The following is a 22,271-nucleotide window of genomic DNA, read 5'->3' as shown; positions in this document are numbered from 1 at the left end:
CAGCGCTCACGCGGCCAGACGCCTAGCGGGAGCACCCCTAAGTGCCCCACCAGCTCCAGGGGACCTTCGGTAGAGCGTGTCGCGCCCACAAGACGCAATCATGCACCGCCACCTCTAGTCGCTATTGCCGAAAGACTAGTTTGGAACGCCGGGGTCCTAGTGTGGGAACGTAGGCATCCACGGCAGACGCCTGAATGCATGTCAAACGGATGTAACTAAAGTCCTTTTCGGAGTGTGGTAGTCATTGTTTTACTGTCACAGTTCCCTAACGCTTTAGTTTTGTGATGCCCTGTTTTGATTCTTGAATGTGAGTTTAAACGAGTGAACGGTAAGTAGATCAGGAAGATCTGTGGGCGCCGCCATTCTAGTGGCTAAAAGAAGTCCCGGCCAGGAGCACCTCCGTATGGGGACCGGGGCCACTGGGCCACTCTCTGGGCACCTGACTTTGGGGAGGCGTGGCAAGGAGCAGGAAACCCGGAATTGGACTTAGGAGTTTCTCTGGTCTAGTTTTCTGGTGCTTTAGGCTTCCTCTGCCCCAGACCCGGCTTCGGGCCCCGCTGACCTTCTCCCGGGCACTCACGATGGCGAGAGCCTGGGTCTGCTTGGGAGGCTCCGTCTTCCTTCTTTCCTGTCTGGTTTTGCATTCGCGCTTCTGTGGCCCTCTGGTGAATAGTGGGAAGAGGGCTGTGGATATGGGTGGCGCCGAGGGGTGCAGCCCCGGAGGCCCCAAACCTGTCCCCGGGCTCAGCAGCTGACAACTCGTCCTCTCATTTGCTGTTAAAAGTGTGCACATGGGACTGAGGATGTGGAGCGGAGGTTGGGAGCTCTGGCAGCTTTGGTAGGGGACTCAGGTTCGATTCCCAGCACCAACAGGAAAGCTAACTCCTCCACTGTAACTCCAGTTCCAGGGGGTCTTCTGGTCTTTGTGGGCACAAGGTACACATAAACTCACGTGGATTCACACACATAAGTCTAAGTAAAAATAAGTAAACATATTCGTTCAAATATATGTATTCTCTTCTCCAGCTCTTACTACACTCTCAAGTCATTTGCAGAATTTTGTTGTGGTTGTTTAGATGTACAACCCTATTTCAAACTGGATACCTTCTGGTTGTCAAACTGAATCTGAGTATTTTGATTTTATTTGAGGTTTCAAGGACATTTTCTTTCCACATTTCCTGGAAAACGGAGGACCCTCTTTTCCGGCTGGATTTGGGTTGGCCCAAGAATTCAGAATACTTCACTGGTGCTACATTTTGTGTTGCAGTTGACTCCCTCAACGGGTTAGTTTACGTAGCTCAAGTAAGTAGAATGCATATTTTTTTCTGTGTGAGCTCAGGAGAGATCAGAGTGTGAATGTGGTTATCTAAGGTCAACTTTTGGAATTGATTTTCTCTTCCCACCAGTGGTTTCTGGGATGGCACTCGGGGTCTTAGGCTTGTTGACTCTTATCTGCCTGGCCATCTCTCCAATGGAGAGACTTTTTATTTTAATTATATACATTCAATTTGATCACAGCAAACAGGAGAGAGAAAAAAAAATAGTCAATCTGATCATGACAAAAAAAAAAAAAAAAAAAGATGAACATAAAGGAAAGAAGTTAGTACCTCCCTAGATGATCGCCCCTTGCATTTATAACATACTAATTATGGCTCCGAGTGCACATTTTAGATTTGTGTGCACTAGATATCATTATGGTTAAGTTTTGAAGTTAGCGCCTTTTTTACACACTTCTGAATTCCTCAGTTGTCCTTTAATTTTGATTTCTCTGACAAAAGTGAAGATTAGCATTCTTATTGAGTGATTCTAAGCAGTTATTTTTGTATGCCTTCAGAGAGGGGATAACATCCCCAAGGTATTAGTGTTCTCAGAGGATGGATATTTCCTTCGAGCCTGGAATTATACAGTTGACACACCCCATGGTATCTTTGTCTCCGGCACAGCATATGAACAGTCCGTCTGGATCACAGACGTAGGAAGTGGTACGTGTGGTGCGCTCTGTTATATTGTCTTCCTCCACAGAAGTCACGTCTTGGCCCGTGTTCTTGCTTGTACATTTTAAGGCTAATCTAATCATAAATTTCTTTAATGCTTCACAAAATCATGTCTTTCTACAAATTTATATCACATTACTGTATAATCAAGAAACTCAATGGCACTGTAATCATGATTCTTTAAACTTGTCCCTTTGCTTGTTGTGTGTGGGAGCGGGCAGAGTCATTCTTCTGGCCGTGTCTCTTGTCTTTTGAACCAAGGTCTCTGATTGGCCTGGCACTCACGAGCAGGCTAGGCTAACTGGCTAGGGAGCCCCAGGGGCCTTCTTCACTTCCCAATGCTGGGATTACAGTGCACACACTTATACTCCAGGTTTTTGTTTTTCCTGGCATTGGTTGTAGGTACAGAACCCAGGTCCTCATTCTTGAGTGACAGCTTTTTCCCAGTAGACTCAACTGTGAGATCACATCAGGTGTCAGTCAGTGGACTCTGAATAGTTTGTACCGCTGTCTCTTGAAAGGAAGTATGAAATGATAGGAAGCCACAGTTTGATGCCCAGAGATGAGCAGACACTGGTATTGACAGTTTTGAAATTCCACTCACTTGAGCATGTCTGAAACTTTCCTACCAACAGATAGTGTGCAGTGTTGAAAAACCAGGTGGGCTCAGTAGCTTTGTAGCTGCAGAAGTTGTAGGGGACCACAGTTCGCCAGTGCTGCTGGTGTGTCAACATGAGAAATGGGAGGGTCAGGGCGGATGTTGCCAGTGTCCTTCCTGGTCTGGTTATGTTCCTACTTCCCCAGTGCTTGATAAGTCTTTATAGCATCAGGAAGGTCACACTTGGTAACAGAGCACAAACTTATTTCTAGGCTTCAGGTAGTGAGCGAGCAATCTGTTTAGTTAAATCTTTATCTTGGAAGGCAAAAGCTTATTAAACGTTTCACAATTGGCAGCTGATGAGTGTTAGGGCTGCACACTTCTCAAAGACTCATAACTTTTCATCTTTCTTCCTCAAGTCTTTTTTTCCTCCCTTCAGATACTTGCCAAAGCCTAGGCATGATTCTCCGAACACTCACTTCCCTTTCTGCCTTGAGGCTGCTTACAAACCTCGTGGCTTCCTCAATTGCTCTTCTTTAACTTCCTTTCCCAGGCAGCTGTTAAGATCTATAGTTTGGGTGCCCTGGAGTTTTCCTTTTAAGTCCCAGTAAAATTGGCCTTGAACTTAAAAATCTAGGAAATGGGAAGATGCTCAGTGGTTTAGAACACTTGTGCTTGCAGACCTGGGTGTGTTTCCCACACCACATGACCACTCACAACCCTCTGTAAGTCCAGGCACAGGGAAGCCTATGCCATCTTCTAGCCTCGGGCATGCCTGCAGGCAAACACTCATGTACTTAAATAAAGTGAAATAAAACACTCTTGGAAGCATATTTGAACTTATATAATAATGTAATGAGATTTGACTATTTCTCTCTCTCTTCTTCTCTGTCCCCAGAATTAGCTGTGAGAGTCCTTTAATTTTAATCTATTCTGTTCATGTCTCCCTTAAAAAGAAGAAAAAGCAAGTCATCACTGGTTCCCAGAAACAAGCACAGCACAGATGATCTCATTCTCTTCTTTGCGTCTTGTTTTCCACCCTCAGATCAGAGAAACAATTTTTATGCTCTTCCCATTTTCAAATGAATTGATTTCTTCAAGTGAAGATCTAGCTGCAAGTCAACCACTTAAACAAATCATAAGTACTCTGTCCCCCTTTTCCAAGTCTTTAGAACTTGGAGGTGTGCTCTCTAGCACTTCGGTGTTCTCTTGGGTAGAACCTCAGCATTAGCACTCAGGTCCAGGCTGTAAGTCAGGCGGCTCTCCAGGCTGAGCTGGAATGAGGGCTGCCCCGCTGGACGTCAGTCTTTAGGTACCTGCCAGTTAGGTTCACCTCCTGTGCCTCTGCTAACGGCTTCATAGTTTCCCTTATTCGCTCTTATATACTTTATTCTTTAACTTGTAAGGTCATTATAGCTCCAGGAGTATTTTTCTCTTATGAAATTAGTTCAACTTTGAATTTGCTTCTGCTGTGAGAAAAATGTAATTTAAAACAATAGTGCTAGTTATAGAGGACTTTCTGTGGCCTTACTAACTTTATAATCTGTGCATGGTTAATTGAAATAACAGCTTTGAACGTCAGTTGTCTGTGTTTTAGTTTATTCTTAATTTCTTGTACAAGCAATGGGTTGTTTACTTCTTTGGGTTTTTTTGGGGGGGAGGTGGGGAGCTTTTTGAGCCAGGGTTTCTCTGTGTAACCTTCCTTGGCTGTCTTGGGATTCACTCTATAGACCAGGATGGCCTCAAACTCAGAGATCTGCCTGCCTCTGCCTCCTAGTGCTGTAACTAAAGGTGTGTGCCTCCACCACCTGACCAAACTGTGTGTTTTAAGTATGCAAATTATCCTACACTTTCTCTGTTAGGAGCCAGTGTTTTTCTTGTGTCCAGAGTCTCCTTATTTTGGAGTGTTAGATTAGTTCATCTCCAGGTTTGTTCACACCTTATGAAAGGCTGCTTGTCACCTGTCACACTTAAATATGCAAATCTCTTGGCTCCTGTTGCTGAGCAGCCTAGTGAAAGGTTTGCCTTAGCTTATAGAAGATGTGAATGCTGTATAATCCTTGTGACACTTGCTTGTCTTTATCTACAGGACCCTATGGCCATACTGTTAAAAAATATAACTCCCTGGGTGATCTTGTTCAAATCTTGGGAACCCCAGGCAAGAAGGGCACTGGCTTGAACCCGCTGCAGTTTGATAACCCTGCAGAGTTATATGTAGATGACACGGGAGAGATTTATGTTGTGGATGGAGATGGGGGACTGAATAACAGACTGCTCAAACTATCCCAAGGTATGACTTGGTATGATCATGATTATAATCATAGCGATATTATTTTATAAAGTGATTTTAATTTGTTTGCTGTGTGGGATAATGTAACCATAATGTACATGAGGTTGTCTGTAAAGGTTAAATACAAGCAGATCTGTTGCTGAAAATATGTAGGGTTTGTACCCCACCGTAGATTTATTTCAATCCCAAATAAAAGACACAAAACCTTTATATTTATAATAGGCCTTAGAATTAGAGCTGGGTAGATATCAACTCTGTGCTATTTTGTCTATTTCTCTGTCAATAATCCCAAGTATCACCTGTTACAGTCTGCCTAGGCTACTCCTACTCTGAGCCCTCAAGGCTGTGTGCTCAGACCCACCTACCCTTTCTCCTCTCTCCCCAGTGGTCTCTGCCTCAGACCCCAAAGCCCTGCCTACCTCTCTTCTGCCCTGCTACAGGCTGTAGGCATCTTTATCCAACCAAATAGTTTTAAATTAAAGAGCAAACTTTGCATGACAAAAGCTGGTATAGGTGAGAATTCCCTCTTGACCTTGGGTTACAGAATTTAGCATTACAATACATAACAAGGGACTAAACCTCTACACAAATCTGATTGCTGGGATTACCAATACCCCTTCTGTTCAGAGGCTGTGTGACCCTCCTGGACTGAGGTGGTGTAAACTTTTCAGTCCTGTTTCTGATGGGGAAGTCCGGAAGCTGAGTCCCTGTCAGTCTAACAGTAAGGCTTTATGCAGTGCCTTCTATAGGCCCTCAGTAGCTACCTCAGCCTCAGGTCTGTTCTGAAGAGAACAATAAAACTAATCTGTGACAGAGACTTTCAAGCCTGAACTGGGGAGGCACTGCAGGGTTTCCTGAAGAGGCAACCCTTGGCTGAGCTGTAGACAGAGGGCCAGGCAGGACACTACTGGAGGTGGTGCCCAGATTTGTGGGAGCCCTGAGCTGGAATGGAAACAAAGCATAGCTTTCTCAGCAGCCCAAAGGAAATGTGGGGTGCCATTAAAGCTTCTCTGAGGGTTTCATAGTTGTGCTCTGCTAGTAGTCTGAGGGATTTTCAGTCAAACAGACATATTCCAAAAACGTTTTTAAATACACAGAATGTTGAGAGTTATTTCTGGTGAGTCTGTCTTTAGGAATTAACTTAGTCTCTAACACAGAAAGTAAAGCAGGCATCCAGAGATTCTGTAAAAGCAAGAAATTAGTAAAGTTAGGAACAGGCTGAACATAACATAAAAGGTTGTTTTAAAAAAAAACCAGCTGCAAAGAAGGTCACTCTAGACAATAGAAATTTATTGTCATAGTTTGGGAATCCAGAAGTCTGAAACACATAGGGTGGGTGATGTTCCCACTGAGGGCTCAGTGTGGGCCCTTCTTCTCCTCAGCTGTGGCAGTATGACTTTGTGGGCTCCTCTCTGTGTCTCTGAAGGTTGCATCACTTTCTTATAAGGCCTTAGGGCCTACTGTAAATCCAGGATAATCTCAGGATCCCTTTCTAGCTTAATTATATCTTTAAAATCTTTCATCTGAAAGAGCCACATTCCCAGAAACAGTGTGTTAGGTGTGGACTAGTCTTTTGAGAGAGAGGTCAGTCCATTAGGCTCTAGTGACTGACCTCTAGTGAATAGAGGGAGACCATAAAATCTACCATAGCTGGGTACATACTTGTAGTTCCTGGCTTCCAGGAAGCTACAGTAGGAGGAGGATGGCTAAGAGTCTGAGGCCAGCCTGAACTACAGTGTTCAAGGCTAGCCAGGACTATATAATATGACTCTCTGTCTCAGGAAGGGAAAACTCAATTGAGCAAAAAAATGAGGTTTTGGGTGTTTTTGTTTGTTTGTTTTTGGTTCAGAGGGAACTAGTTTGAAGGAGACGGTACAGGAACTCTGAACAGTGCCTTGGATGTCCGAACAGCTCAGGTGAAGCTAATGAAATGGTAGACTGAAGGAGCATGAGTTAGACAGACAAAGCCAGAAAAGAATACTCAAGTCCTCAGTGTGGGATACATTTCTTTTGCAGTAGGCAAGACAAAACCAAATGGAAACACTTATGTTTCACTATTATTCATATGTATTTACCGTTTGTAGATTTCCTGATCCTCTGGCTGCGTGGAGAGAATGGAACAGGACCTGCAAAGTTCAACATACCTCACAGCGTTACACTTGACTCAGTTGGTCGGGTAAAGACAGTGTCCTTGTGTTTGCAGCTGTGTGGATGTGGGTGGGTGGGCTTGTCTTGGTGTATGTATCCTCTTTTCATTTCTGTTGCTGTGAGAAAAACAAAACAAACAGAAGAACCCAAGGAAATCCCAAGTAGGGGAGAAAGAAAAATCAAGGCCGGAGCTTCAGACATCTCTGTTGTCCCAAGTCAGGAGCAGGGAGGGGTGAATGCACATGTGCTGCCTTGCTCGCACTTAAACATCATACAGCTCAGCTCTCCACCTCAGCCTAGGGAATGGTGCCACCCACACAGTAAGCTGAGTGTACCCATGTCAAGTAAAGCAAACCATACAATCCTGTTCAGATGTTCCCACAGGCTAGTCTGACATACACAGTGCTGCTTGAATATTCTCTACCTAGGTGGTCTTAGGTTGTATCATATTGGCAGTTAAAGGTAACCACAGTAGGCAGGCCTAAACAGTTTCTCTAGAGCAGGCTTGGCACATATACTCCTAAAATGTTCGGACACTGTTCTGATGAAGTTCTCTAAATACTTAGAAATGAACAAAATAGATAATTCTATAGTTTTTAAATGACTGAGGGAACAGGTAATGAATCTAAAACTTGGAAAAGAAACTTTGCCTTCTACTTGGAAGAACGTTATTATCAGTGTTTGAGATACTTCAGTTCACAAGGGGAGCAGAGCAGCACTGAGGGAAATGGGCAGGTGAGTGCCAGAGGCTGATCCCGATGGAGTTGAGCCCTCTGCAGCTTCTGCCCTTTCTGCTTCCCAGGGAGCTCAGCCATTTCTTCCTTCCAGCCCCGTCCACTGCTGCCTCCTAGGCTTTTACTCATCTGTTAAACAGAGACGCTGCTTCTTGGGATATTAGAGGTCACCTTCTAGCAGCGAAGACCCCGTCAGCAGTGTTAACTGCTCTGTCTCCTCTGGTAACTGTACTTCGAATCACAGCCCTGCTGTTACATCACGGCTTTGAGCGCATGTGCTGAATGGAGTTCTGAGGGGTCATACCTGTGTTAAATAAGTAAACGTGTTGACGCGCAGTGTTTTGGTCAGACTGCTTTGAGCTCTAGGTCAGGCTGCCCTTTGACATGCAAAGTCTGGATCAGCTTGCCTTCCTTGATGCTAGTTCCATTTTTTTTTTTTTTTTGCTTTAAAAAAATCCCATTTTGCAGAGCAAGAGAGATAGAGATGCAGTCAGATTCACCATGGTGAGGAGAGTTCTTAGGGGCCAGCAAGATGGCTTGGAGGAGCAGCCTGAGACCGACCAGTGAGTTGTGAGAGAGACAGCTCATTCTTTACATACCTTGGACTTTTGCTTGTCAGTTGTTGCAGCTGTGGGGCAACAAGGACCCATGGCCTTACACATGCAGGAGAGCATCTCAGTACTGGGCTACGTCCCTGCCCCTGCACCCTGATATTTTCTAACAGTTATTTGGTATTCTGCACATTGTACATAACTCATTTTATCACCACCATGATCCTTCTGAAGAGTGAATTTACTCCACAGTTAAGGAATGTTTCTAGGAGAGGCTTTCTCATGATCAAATGTGTTGGGTACTGAAGAGGAAAAAAAAAAAAAAATCTGCAGTACCATCCATCCTGAGATGTGAATGTTCCTTCCTTAGACCCTGAGCAACCCCATCACTGCTCAGGACACTTGTGTGGGCACCAGCCTGTCACTGTCTTGTGTCTATAACAGTCAGTGGCTACCAAAATCCACATACACCAATGAGAATAAAGTCAGGGTTGCACTGAGCTTTACAAACCCAAGAAATCTGAAGGATCTGTGAGGGGCGTGGTCTGTGCTATATGGAGAGCGTATAATTGTAGAATCTATGGATCTCCATGAATGCTATTGAGAACAAATCTAAGCTCCCTGCTTTATGATAGGAGTGTCTTAGTAACTCACTGTAGCCTATAAAAAAAACAAATTAAGCCTGCTATGCTTTCTGTGTTACTAAGGTGCCCAAGTTTCCTCCTCGTCAGTGGCTTTCTGTACTGTGGGCCCATCCCAGGAATAACAGATGCTTGTTTAGAAATGACACCGAGAGAGGAAACACCTGAGCCTCTGAGGAGCAAGGTTGCTTTTCTTTGTCTTGTACCTGGCTTAGGAGCTGATTCAGTTGTCAGTGATGAAGACAAAAATCAAAGGGATGGGCCAGTTTGTCCTTTGCCAGTGTTGCTGATCCTTTTCATGGTGTGGAGGACTTCTGTGTTTAATGCGGTTGATGGCTCTGTTCTTTGGGCTGAGGTGGACGCACATTAGACTGTGGCATTTGCACTTCCTAGTGCATTCAGAGCAGGTGTTTAACCTGCTGAAAATGGAGCTAGTGATGCCTGTTCTTCAGAGTCCTCAAGCACTGGGACTGTGTGCAGAGCTGATAGAGCTACTCATGTTTCTCTCCGTGCTGTGGGTCTCTTCCCATTGACATGAGTTTTTGGTTTTTCAGGTGTGGGTTGCTGACCGAGGAAATAAAAGGCTCCAAGTATTTGATAAAGACACTGGGGAGTGGTTAGGAGCCTGGGACAACTGTTTCACAGAGGAGGGGCCTTCTGCTGTGAGGTAATCCCTGCTGGTTGTTCTAAACACTTGTTTTAGTGGTTGTGGGACCCGATTCTTCTCAAGAGTGTCTGAAAGTTTAAAATGCATATTTTTAGTTAATCAAGGGAAAATGGAAAGAAACAAGAGTCCAAAGAAGTTAGAGATCTGAGATTTTCAAATCCTTTGAGAGATCTCTAATCATAGAAAAGCAGCTGACATCTCCCCTGCCTGAGGCATTGCTTCTGTCTCTCAGGAACCGGAAGGCACATCATGCCCCAGGAGCCATGCACTATAACCTGAAAAGCTATGACGTGTCTCACAGCTGCGAAGCCAGGCCCACTCCCCGGTTCCCTGCAGCACGGCCCAGACCTTGAAAGAGTGGGGGTTATTGATCTCTCTCTCCTCCTAGGTTCACCCCCGATGGGAAGTACTTGATTGTGGCCCAGCTGAACCTCAGTAGGCTGTCAGTTTTGGTTGCCCCGCCATCTGGAAGCGTTGGAGACTGCTCTGTGATCAGCACCATCCAGCTGGCAGACCAGGTTCTGCCACATCTTTTAGAGGTCGACAGAAAGACCGGAGCTGTCTATGTAGCAGAAATTGGGGCAAAACAAATACAAAAATATGTCCCATGGCACAGCCGCACCCCTGCCTTTGGGGCTTAGTGCTTCCGGCTAGGAGGAGCTTCAAGTAGCAGTTCAGCACCTCAGAGTCATTGCATTTAAAAAGTCATTCATGCACAGCGCCATCTTTACCTCCTCTTCTACCAGAAATGTGTGTTGTTGTGTCATGAAGAGTCATGTGTCCTTGTGGTTTGGGGACTTGGTTTTACAACTAAGTATGTAAGAATGATTTTGCTTTTTGGTGGCCCTAGGAGTTGAACTCACTGTTTCCTACATGCTAGGCAGCTGCCTTAGCAGGATCTTCACACAAGCAGCTTTTAAAGAGAGAAATGCAATTCTAAAATGGGGTCATGAGGGCAAGCGGTGGTTGTAACCAAGTTACTTGCCTATATCGATTAACTCTGGGTTCCTGGGTAACTTTGATTTCATGTGAAGCTGTTTGATGCATGCAGAGGGCCGTACTGGTCCAGAGGATTCGGAAGTGAGGAAGCAGTGTGGTCTGCCTGCGGTCCAATAGAGAGATAAGTGGGCGTGGTGACACAGGAGGAGCTGTGTGTGGGGGGGGTTCTGGGGGGTTCATGGAGACTGGGCACAGAGTGGGCCGAGAGATTACGTGAGAAAGAGGCAACAGTACCATCCAGGTAGAGAAGGGCTGAGGCAGACATCACGCATTAGGAGAAGAAAACAGCAAAGGGTTTGGTCTTTGGCTACAAAATGCTTACTGTCACCCTCTACAAGACTGCATCCAGCGTCTAAGCAGTGTGCTGCAGTGAAGATCCGCAGGCAGGTGTAGACCCCTGCTGGCAGTAAGGACCACCCATGCCAGTGTGCAGTATAAACTCACGTCCTTACTAGCACCTGCCTACCTCAGAGGTATTTCAGAAGTAGAACCATTTTCATGAAAGTGTGCCACATGCCTGAGGTATTACAATGACAAATACCTACCTTCCTAGCCCTCTTCTGCACTGCCTAAATACTGTCCTTCAGATGTGCGTCTTGCTCCTTCAGTTTGTTCTGGTTGGTTCTAGGTTCTGATGAAACCCTTTCCGATCAGGGCATTTTGATCGCACATTGCTTTTGCTCCTTTTGCGTCCTTCTGTCCCAGAGTTTTACTGTGACTTGTACAGCCTAAGCTGCCTGTACCCCACCCAGTCCAGCTGAGGGGCAGTGTGGGCAGAAGGTGAGCCTCCAACAGAAGAGCACTGGACCCTAATGTTGAGTGTGTCCCCAACACTTCCCAGATTGCGATGCAGAAAAGCCACCGTAGTTTTCTCTTCACTGAGGGAGCATTGTTCCTCCCTCGTTCACTAATGCCGTTTGGACTGGGTGGGCAGCAGGCACAGGTGTCTAGATGGAGCCTGGAGCGCATTACAGGGTGTTCCAAGACTGGTGTAATTATGAGGCATGCCAGGTTTGCCTGGCTGTTCAAGGCGTCTACAAACTGAGAAGTCTACAACTATGATCAGTTGACCTGGATGAAAAGGTAGTGTGAGGCTTGTCTTGGTAAGCCAGACAAATGCAGGTGCCCTCTGAAGAAGAGCAGACTGGCTGAACTGCCTTTGTTATTTGTTTTATTTGCCTGTTTATTCTGGATCGTTTTTATTGTGGCCTGTGCTTTGATCAGACCCGTCCTGTGCTCTCTCCCCTTCAGCTCCTCCCCGCCCTCCATCACCTTTCCCTCCCAGTTTCCATGGACCTGGCACTGCCAGGATGTGCAAATGTCCACCTCAGCCATCCATCCGACAGGGTCTCAGCTCCTGCTAGGCTTCACGAGTCTCCCTGCTCTGTGCCGGGATATTGACTGCTGGTTTGTGGGTTATCACTGCTGCTGTGAGTTTGTCCCAGCAGATGGTGCTGTGCAGAGTCAGAGACGGAACATCAGAGTCTCTGACTCTGGAGGGAGCACATGTGGCTCTCTGTATTAATGTCCATCCATTCCAAATGAAGCGTCCGAGATGAGAATTGGTATGACGGTGGGGCAGTGTATTATACTCGCTATACCAGAATAATAGCATTAGATAGTCCCCTGGGGCTAGGGCCTAGCCAGCCAGTTAGCAGTACCATGCAGCCTTCATCTTTTAGAGCAGGCCCTGAATCCAGTCAGAAAGTGGTTGGTTACACATAATATTTGCAATTCTCTCATTTTTACGGGCCAGTCCTTTCTGTAGCCCTCAGGCTTCACAACTGGTTATGATTGCTGAACATTTTCTCCGTCCATAGTATAAATAGAACCTTCTAGAACTGTGAGAGCTAGCCAGTAGGGATGAAGCTTCCAGGCCAGTGTTGGCATGCTTTCTTTACAGATCCTTAGAAAATTTGCTGCTGATGTTCTTGTTTATCTTATGAGATCGGTGTGTTTATAATTAAAGCATTTCACTCTGGGTCAGTGAGTTAAAGAAATAAGACTTGTGTTTTCTCTTGGAACATTCAAGTTTTGCAAAGAAAAATGTATATATCTGGCTCCTTGTTTTATTTTATTTTTTTATTTATTTTAATGGTAGAAGAATTTCAGTAGCCATGAGATTTCAGGTTGGTGAGTCTGGGCATGCTGGTATACATCTATAACTCAGCACTCTGGAGGCCACAGCAAGATCTCAAGTTGCAGACTGGACCAGCTGTAGACTACAGTTCGCTGTGTTAAACCCAGGACTGAAGACATAGCAGGGGCTGAGAACATTGTTTTTGCCCTCATCAAGCATAAACTGCTGACTGAGCGAGGACGGGCTCACAGGGATGTGTGTGCATGCCCTGCGTTTACACGGGTGGGAATTCGAACCCAAGCCCTCAAGCCCAGCCTGCAAATGCTCAAATCCAAGGAGCCATCTCAGCTTTCCACATTGTTCTGGATTATGTTATGTGTCTGTCTGTCGGTATGTGCGGGTGAGTGTGTGTCGGTGGAGGCAGAGGAATTTGCGTCCGCTGGAGCTGGCGAGCATGAAACTGAACTCAGTTTCAGCCCCAGGAGTCTGGATTTTGTGATAGAAAGCTTCCTAGCTTTATTCTTGACACAGAGGGAACTATTCTGTATTAAAAAGCCAAAGACTGTGATCTTTCCTCCCACTTTGAGAATGAATCTTTCAAATGGAGAAGACATGGTTATAGTAATAATGAACAAAACTACCACTTGTGTTATGGTCTTATAACTGCTTTATGTACCATTGTTGGAAGGCTAAGGTAACAGAGACTAACCTGTTGGGCTCTGGTTTTAAAAGATGATTGGATTTGACTATATAGCTAATCAAACTGGAAACTCTTTAAAGTTTTAATTTTTAGACACACTTAATTAAATAAAAAAATTTGAAAGGCCCTGATCTTACACAACTGGGTTATTTTTTCAGCTGTATGCTTTCAGCAATAATCCAATAAAAAATTTGAAGCCAGAATTTATCAGCTTTATTCACTTTACAAACAAGAATGTTTTGGAGCTACTGTCCAGTCAGCCAGCAGTACTCTTCTGGGAGGATGCAGTTGGCATGTGTGTTCCAGTCTTCAGCCAGGAGAGGGCAGTAGAGTTCTGCGTATCGTAGGCGTGTCTTGAACTAGCTGGCGAAAGACAATGCCAGGCTTCCACGTGGTCTTGACTTTGAAACTGAAGATACAGTGTGGAACACCCGTGTGCTTTCCTTTGTTTCTACAGTATACTTACATCAAAAGGACTCTGGTGTACACATGACACAATTCCAAGGGCTGAACATTGTTCTGGCTTAATTTGTTTTCTACAATTAAAAGGGAAAAAGTTTTAACAGTTTTCAGTAATTCAGACATAGGTAATTCATGAGCACGAATATACTGGATTAGTTTTGCTGATCAGGGCTTTAAAGCTTCTTACTTGTGCTAGTTGATTATTTTATAAACAAGAAAAGTGGATTATTTATTTAAAAGACTAAATGATTCTTCTACCTGGCCCTTAGCCATCATATGAGTTTATGACGTAAAGTAAATACCTCATATGGCTCTTTTTTAAAAATCATTTTTATTGAATATTCTATGTATTAATATTTCAGATGTTATCCTCATCTTCCACTCTTCCATCTCCCTCCCCATCCCCTTGCTTCCATGAAGGTGCTCCCACTCCCAACTACCCTTTCCCATTTCATCGCCTTGGCATTCCACTACACTGGGAAAATGAGTCTTCACTGGAACAAAGGCCTCTCTTCCCATTGATGCCAGACAAGGCCATCCTCTGCTACATATGCAGCTGGAGCCATGGGTCTCTCCATGTGTGCTCAGTGGTTGGTGTTTTAGTCTCTGGGAGCTGTGGAGGTGGGGGAGGAGTATGATTGGTTGATAATGTTCTTCCCATGGGGTTGCAACCCTTTCATCTCCTTCAGTCTTCTCTCTGACTCCTCCATTGGGGTCCCCGTGCTCAGTCTGGTGGTTAGCTGCAGCATCCTCCTCTGTCAGTATGGCTGTGGCAGAGCCTCTGAGGAGACATCCCTATCAGGCTCCTCAGTAAGCATCAACAATAGGGACTGGGTTTGGTGCCTACGTGTGGGATGGATCCCCAGATGGGACAGTTCCTGGGTGATCTGTTCTTCAGTCTCTGCTCCGCTATTAGTTCCTGTGTTTCCTCCCATGAGTATTTGTTCTCCCTTCTACGAAAGACTGAGGCATCCACCTTCTGGCCTTCCTTCTCTTTGAGCTTCATAAGGTCTGTGAATTGTTTCTTGGATATTCCGAGCTTTTGGGCTAGTGTTTGCTTATCAGTGAGTACATACCATGAGTGTTCTTTTGTGACTGGGTTACCTCACTCAGGATGGTATTTTCTAGTTCCATCCATTTGCCTAGGAATTTCATAAAGTCATTGTTTTCAATAGCTGAGTAGTGCTCCATTGTGTATATGTGCCACAATTTCTGGATTCATTCCTCTGTTGAAGGACATCTGGGTTCTTTCCAGCTTCTGGCTATTATAAATAAGGCTGCTATGAACATGGTGGAGCATGTGTTCCTGTTAGATGTTGGAGCATCTTTTGAGTAGATGGCTAGGACTGTTATAGGTAGTTCCTTAGGTAAATACTATGTCCAGTTTTCTGAGGAACCATCAAACTGTATGCCTCAGTTGAAAATTCTTTGTTTAGCTCTGTACCCCATTTTTTAATACGGTTATTTGGTTCTCTGGAGTCTAACTTCTTCAGTTCTTTGTATATATTGGATACTAGCCCTCTATCAGATGTAGGATTGGTAAAGATTTTTTTCCCAATCTGTTGATTGCCATTTTGTCCTATTGACAGTATCCTTAGCCTTACAGAAGCTTTGCAATCTTATGAGGCCCCATTTGTTGATTCTTGATCTTAGAGCATAAGCCATTAGTGTTCTGTTCAGGAAATTTTCCCCAGTGCCTATGTATTCTAAGTTCTTCTCTGCTTTCTCTTCTATTAGATTCAATGTATCTGGTTTTATGTAGAGGTATTTGATTCACTTGGATTTGCGTTTTGTACAAAGAGATAAGAATTGGTTGATTTGCATTTTTCTATATGCTGACTTCCAGTTGAACAAGCACCATTTGTTAAAAATGTTTCCACTTTTTTCCATTGAATATTTTTGACTCCTTTGTCAAAGATCAAGTGACCATAGGTGTGTGGTTTCATTTCTGGGTCTTGAATTCTAGTCTATTGATCTACCTGTCTGTCTCTGTACCAATACCATGCAGTTTGTATCACGATTGATCTGTAATACAGCTTGAGGTCAGGGATGGTGATTCTTCCAGAAGTTCTTTTATTGTTGAGAATAGTTTTTCCTATGCTGGAGTTTTTGTTATTCCAAATGAATCTGCAAATTGCTCTTTCTAACTCTATGAAGAATTGGGTTGGAATTTTGTTGGGGATTGCATTGAATCTGTAGATTGCTTTTGGCAAGATGGCCATTTTTACTATGCTGATCCTTCCAAACCATGGAAATGGGAGATCTTTCCATCTTCTGAGATCTTCAATTTCCTTCTGAGACTTGAAGTTCTTGTCATACAGATCTTTCACTTGCTTGCTTAGGATCACACCAAGGTATCTTATATTATTTGTGACTATTGTGAAAAGTGTCATTTCTCTAATTTCTTTCTTAGCTTCTTTATACTTTGAGTAGAAAATGACTACTAATTTGTTTGAGTTAATTTTATATCCAGCCACTTTGCTGAACTTGTTTATCAGCTGTAAAAGTTCTCTGGTGGAATTTCTGGGGTCACTTAAGTATATTATCGTATCAGCTGCAAATAGTGATATTTTGACTTCTTCCTTTCCAAGTGTATCCCTTTGATTTCCTTTTGTTGTCTATTTGCTCTGGCCAGGACTTCCAGTACTATATTGAATGGGTAGGGAGAGAGTGGGCAGCCTTGTCTAGTCCCTGATTTTAGTGGGATTGCTTCAAGTTTCTCACCATTTACTTTGATGGTGGCTACTGGTTTGCTGTATATTGTTTTTACTATGTTTAGGTATGGGCCTTGAATTCCTGATTTTTCCAAGACTTTTAACATGAAGGACTGTTGAATTTTGTCAAATGATTTCTCAGCATCTGAAGAGATGATCATGTGTTTTGCTTTTTTTTTTTCTTTTTTGAGTTTGTTTATATAGTGGATTACGATGATAGATTTTCATATATTGGACCATCCCTGCATCCCTGGGATAAACCCTACTTGATTATGGTGAACTATCGTTTTGATGTGTTCTTGGATTCAGTCTGCAAGAATTTTATGAGTATTTTTGCAACGATGTTCATGAGAGAAACTGGTCTGAAGATCTCTTTCTTTGTAGGGTCTTTGTATGGTTTAGGTATAAGCATAATTGTGGCTTCGTAGAAGGAATTGTGTAGTGTTCCTTTAGTTTCTATTTTGTGGAATAGTTTGGAGAGTATTGGTATTAGGTCTGATAGAATTCTGCACTAAATCATCTGGTCCTGTTTTTTTTTTTTTTTTTTTTTTTGGTTGGGAGACTTATTGAGTGCTTCTATTTCTTTAGGGATTATGGGACTGTTTAGATGGTTTGTCTGATCCTGATTTAGTTTTGCTACCTGGTATCTGTCTAGATAATTGTCCATTTCATCCAGATTTTCCAGTTTTATTGAGTATAAGCTTTTGTAGTAGAATCTGAAAATTTTTTTTATTCCCTCAGTTTCTATTGTTATGTCTCCCTTTTTATTTCTGATTTTGGTAATTTGAATACTGTCTCTGCTCTTGTTGATTTTCTCAAAGAACCAGATCCTGGTTTTGCTGATTCTTTGTATAATTCTTTTTGTTTCTACTTGGTTGATTTCAGCCTTTGGTTTGATTATTTCCTGTTATCTATTCCTTTGGGGTATATTTGCTTTTTTTTTTTTTTTTTTTTTTTTTATTCTAGAGCTTTCAGGTGTTCTGTCAAGCTGCTAGTGTAGGCTCTCTCCAATTTCTTTTTGGAGGCACTCAGAGCTATGAGTTTTCCTCTTAGTACTGCTTTCATTGTATCCCACAAGTTTGTGTATATTGTGCCTTCATTTTCATTAAGTTCTAAAAAGTATTTAATTTCTTTCTTTATTTCTTCCTTGACCAAGTTGTCATTGAGTAGAGCATTGTTCAGCTTCCATGTGTATGTGGGCTTTCTGTTGGTTTTGTTCCTATTAAAGACTGGCCTTAGTCCATGATGACCTGATAAGATGTATAGGATTATTTCAATCTTCTTGTATTTGTTGAGGCATGTTTTGTGACTGATTATGTGGTCAGTTTTGGAGAAGGTACTGTAAGGTGCTGAGAAGAAGGTCCATTCTTTTGTTTTAGGATGGATTGTTCTATAGATGTCTGTTAAATCCATTTAGTTCATAACTTCTGTTAGTTTTACTGTGTCTCTGTTTAGTTTCTGTTTTTATGATCTGCTCATTGATGAGAGTGGAGTGTTGAAGTCTCCCACTATTATTGTGTGTGGTGCGATTTATGCTTTGAGCCTTAGTAAAGTTTCTTTTATGAATGTGTTTGCCTTTGCATTTGGAGCATGGATGTTCAAAATTGAGAGTTCATCTTGATAGATTTTTCCTTTGATGAGTATGAAGTGTCCTTCCTCATTTTTTGATAACTTTTGGTTGAAAGTCAATTTTATTTGATATTAGAATGGCTACTGTAGCTGCTTTCTTGGGACCATTTTCTTGGAAAATCTTTTCTCAGACTTTTACTCTATGGTAGTGTTTTTCTTTTTCACTGAGATGTGTTTTGTGTATGCTGGGTCCTGTTTATGTATCCAGTCAGATAATCTATGTCTCTTTATTGAGGAATTGAGTCCATTTATGTTAAGAGATATTAAGGACTAGTAATAGTTGTTTCCTGTTATTTTTTTCTCACAGTTTATTATTCAATTACAGGTCACAGATATGATGCAAAAAGCACTGTTTGGTTTTCTAAAACACAGATTTGAAGTTTCCTGTTATTTTTGTTGTTAGAGGTAAAATTATGTTTTTGTAGCTATCTTCTTCTGAGTTTGTTGCAAGAAGACTACTTTCTTGATTTTTCTAGGGTGTAGTTTCCCCCTGGTGTTGGAGTTTTCCCTCTATTATCCTTTGTAGGGCTGGATTTGTATAAAAATACTGTGTACATTTGATTTTGTTATAGAATATCTTGGTTTCTCCATCTATGGTAATTGATAGTTTTCCTGGTATAGTAACCTGGGCTGGCATTTGTGTTTTCTTAGGGTCTGTATGACGTCTGTCCAGGATCTTCTAGCTTTCATAGTCTCTGTTGAGAAGTCAAGTGTGCCTTTGTATGTCACTTGGCCTTTTTCCATTACTGCTTTTAATATTCTTTCTTTGTTTTGTGTATTTGGTGTTTTGACTACTATGTGACAAGAGGCATTTCTTTTCTGGTCCAATCTGTTTAGAGTTCTGTAGATTTCTTGTATGTTCATAGACATCTCTTTCTTTAGTTTTGGGCTTCTATAATTTTGTTGAAGATATTTACTGGTCCTTTAAGTTGGGAGTCTTTGCTCTCTTCTCTACCTATTATCCTTAGTTTGGTCTCCTCATTGTGTCCTGGATTTCCTGGATGCTTTGGGTTAGGAGATTTTTGCATTTTGCATTTTCTTTGACTGTGTGTCAGTGTTTTCTATGGCATCTTCTATACCTAAGATTCTCTCTTCTATCTCTTATATATATATATATATATTTTTTTTGTGATGCTTGCATCTAAGACTCCTGGTCTTTTTTCTAGCTTTTCTATCTCCAAGGTTGTGTCTTTTTGTGATTTCTTTATTGTTTCTATTTCCATTTTTAGTTCTTGCATGGTTTGTTTAATTTTTCACTTGTTTGGTTTTGTTTTCCTTTTAGCTCTTTAAGGAATATTTAATTTATGTTTCTTCTTTAAGGGTTCTACTTGTTTACCTGTGTTATCCTGTGTTTCTTTAAGGGAGTTACTTGTGTCCTTCTTAAAGTCCTTTATCATCATCATGAGGTATGATTTCTAATCCAAATCTTGCTTTTCTGGTGTGTTGCGATGTCTCTCCACTACTTGCTGTGGTGGGAGAACTGGGTTCTGATGTTGCCAGGTTTTCTTGGTTTCTGTTGCTTAGGTTCTTGCACTTGCCTCTTGCCATCTTGTTATCTGTGATGTTAGTTGGTCTTGCTGTCTCTGACTGGAGCTTGTCCCTCCTTTGGGCCTGTGAGCCTGTGGGCTTAGGGGTGAGAGTGCTCCTGGGTGATCAGCTCTCTGCAGGCATATTTGGGGTCCTGATGGCAGTGGGATGGCCCTAGCTCTGGGTACAGATGGAGACCGGAAGGGCTGCTTCTTCCTTTCATATGTAAGAGTTAAATGGATGTTGAAAAGTGTCTTGGTATAATAAAGTTAAACAGTGTCTTTTTCAGCTATACCTCCTCATCATTCTTCATTGGCTTGTTCTCCATGACTTGCTCAGCCTGCTTACTTACAGAACTCAGGACCACTAGGCCAAGGATGGTCCTATCCACAATAGACTGGATCCTCCCCAATCCATCACCAATTAAGAAATGCCCTACATACAGGTTTACTTAAAATTCAGTCTTATGAAGGCATTTTCTCAATAAAGATTCCCTCCTATCAAATGACTATAGCTTGTGTCAAGTTGCCACAATTAGTTGCTGACCAAATTGACCCCTTCTCAAGTTGGCATACAAACACATTACTATTAAGCCATAACCTTCTTTCTTGCTTATTCACACATACATTAATAACTATCACAAATAAAAACATATTACATACTTAAAAGTCTTACAGTCTTTACAAATTTGAACACTAAAAGTTTAGACTCTAAAAACCCAAAGGTTTTTTTTTTTTTTAACTCAAAGTCTCTGTAAGTTTCTCTTTAAAAGTGCAAAATCTCTCAACCATGGGCTCCTGTAAAATCAGAATAAGCTGAATATTTTCTTATTCCAAGAAAGAATAATGGCACAATCACAATCTGAACAAAGCAAAACCAAACATCAGTAGTGTAAAATATCAGTGTCTCCTGTCTGGGACTCACTCACCATCTTCTGGGCTCTTTCTAAGTACCAGGTCACTTCTTTAGCTCTACCCTCTGCAGCGTACTCTGTTTCCCAAGCTCTGGCTGGCTTCATCCCACTGGTGCTGCTGTTATTTGTGGACTCCCATGGTATGGAATCTCCAAAATGCTGAAGTCTCTTGCTATAGCTGGGTTTCACTTTTACCAATAGCCTTTTCTGTACTCTCTTCAGGGTCTCTAGCCCTGCCACATAGTGTGAAGTCTCAACTATTCTCTATGACCCCTTCATGCCTTCAAAACCAGTACCACTGGGAAGACTCTTACTCTAGTTTGGCTGCCAGCACAAGGTAACTGTAACACAGCTTTTGGATACTCACCCTGAGGACATGTTTCAATGCTGCTGCTGCTGCTGCTGCTGCTGCTGCCTCTTTCTTTCTCCCTCCCCTCCCCCCTGTATGTGTGTGTGTGTGTGTGTGTGTGTGTGTGTGTGTGTATGTATGTGTGTGTGTGTGTATGTGTGTGTATCTTCTTCTCTCTCCTACTTTCTCTCCCTCTTCTCCCCCTCTTCTCATCTCCCCTTTTCTCTCCCCCTCACTTTCTCCCCACCTCTTTAAATAGAAGAAAGTATTTAATTGGGATTACCGTTAAAGAGAGTCCACGGTGGAAGAATGGAGACATGGATCCAGGAGCATCTGAGAGCTACATCTCTGACTGCAGCAGGAGGCTGGCAGAGGACACTAAGAGTGGCCCAAGACTTATGAAAATCTTAAAGCTGTCCCCAGGAACATTCCTCCAACGAGGCCAAACCTAATTTTTCTCAAATGGTTTCACAAGCTGGGGACCAAGTATTCATATGTATGAGCTCTAGATGCCATTCTCATTCAAACCTCTCCACAAACCCTGTGTTACTTCCTGATGAATGTCTGGGTTTTTTCTGTGTCTCAGGTGTTGCTGAAAATGGAACAATAAACATAGAGTAAACTGTCTCTAAATCATGGTAGTTTTACATTCTTTTGGGTATATACCCAGAAGTGGGATTTCTGAGTCATATGGTAATTCTATTTCTAGTTTTCTGGGAACGTCCATAGGTACAATGTCACATAATGGGTGTGAGAGCAAAATTCCCACCATCTGTGTGCGACCTGAGATTTCATTTTTCCACATTTTTATCTTTCATCCTTTCTTTTTGTCTCCCAGAATAACACAGCATAAAGGTTTGCTGATACCTCTTTTTTTTTGTAAGAAGAAATGCATTCATAAATGATAAACTATTTTGCAGCAAATACACAAAGCCATAACAAAGTCACTTGTTGTCAAGCCTCATGTGCCACACACAGCTGTATGCGTGACTGGCACATGGCTAGCTTGCTTTCACCCAGTCTCACCACGAGCAGATAAGCCGTGCACCGAACTGCAGCATCACTGGGGACAGGATGGCTCTTCACCGTTGCATATGCAGTCCATGTTTGGCTGCAACGTCCTTATGTCCACACATGCTTTAGAAGTACATTGCTCTGTCTAGAGTGTTTAACACCTAAATACTTGATCACGACTTTTTCTTTTTTAATTTTTGTGTGTGGAATTAGAGGAAACATAGTTTAATGAGATAATACAAAGCTGAAAAACAAAATTGT

At 42.7% G+C, this 22,271-nt stretch overlaps 1 protein-coding gene across 1 annotated transcript; it reads left to right on the top strand.

The window, feature by feature from the left end:
- Positions 1-528: 528 nt before the first annotated feature.
- NHLRC3 (NHL repeat containing 3) lies at positions 529-13,500 on the top strand. The gene is made up of 7 exons (XM_080929208.1): positions 529-665; positions 1,150-1,302; positions 1,835-1,982; positions 4,682-4,882; positions 6,967-7,058; positions 9,511-9,623; positions 10,012-13,500. Exons 1-7 carry the CDS (start codon positions 582-584, stop codon positions 10,262-10,264), a joined length of 1,044 nt encoding a protein of 347 aa, XP_080785334.1. The 5' UTR covers positions 529-581; the 3' UTR covers positions 10,265-13,500.
- The last annotated feature ends 8,771 nt before the right edge of the window (positions 13,501-22,271 follow it).

Source organism: Micromys minutus, assembly GCF_963924665.1.
Source record: "Micromys minutus genome assembly, chromosome: 15".
Taxonomy (NCBI): domain Eukaryota; kingdom Metazoa; phylum Chordata; class Mammalia; order Rodentia; family Muridae; genus Micromys; species Micromys minutus.
The sequence above is the reverse complement of the archived record's forward strand: the minus strand, read 5'-3'. Positions and strand labels throughout refer to the sequence as shown.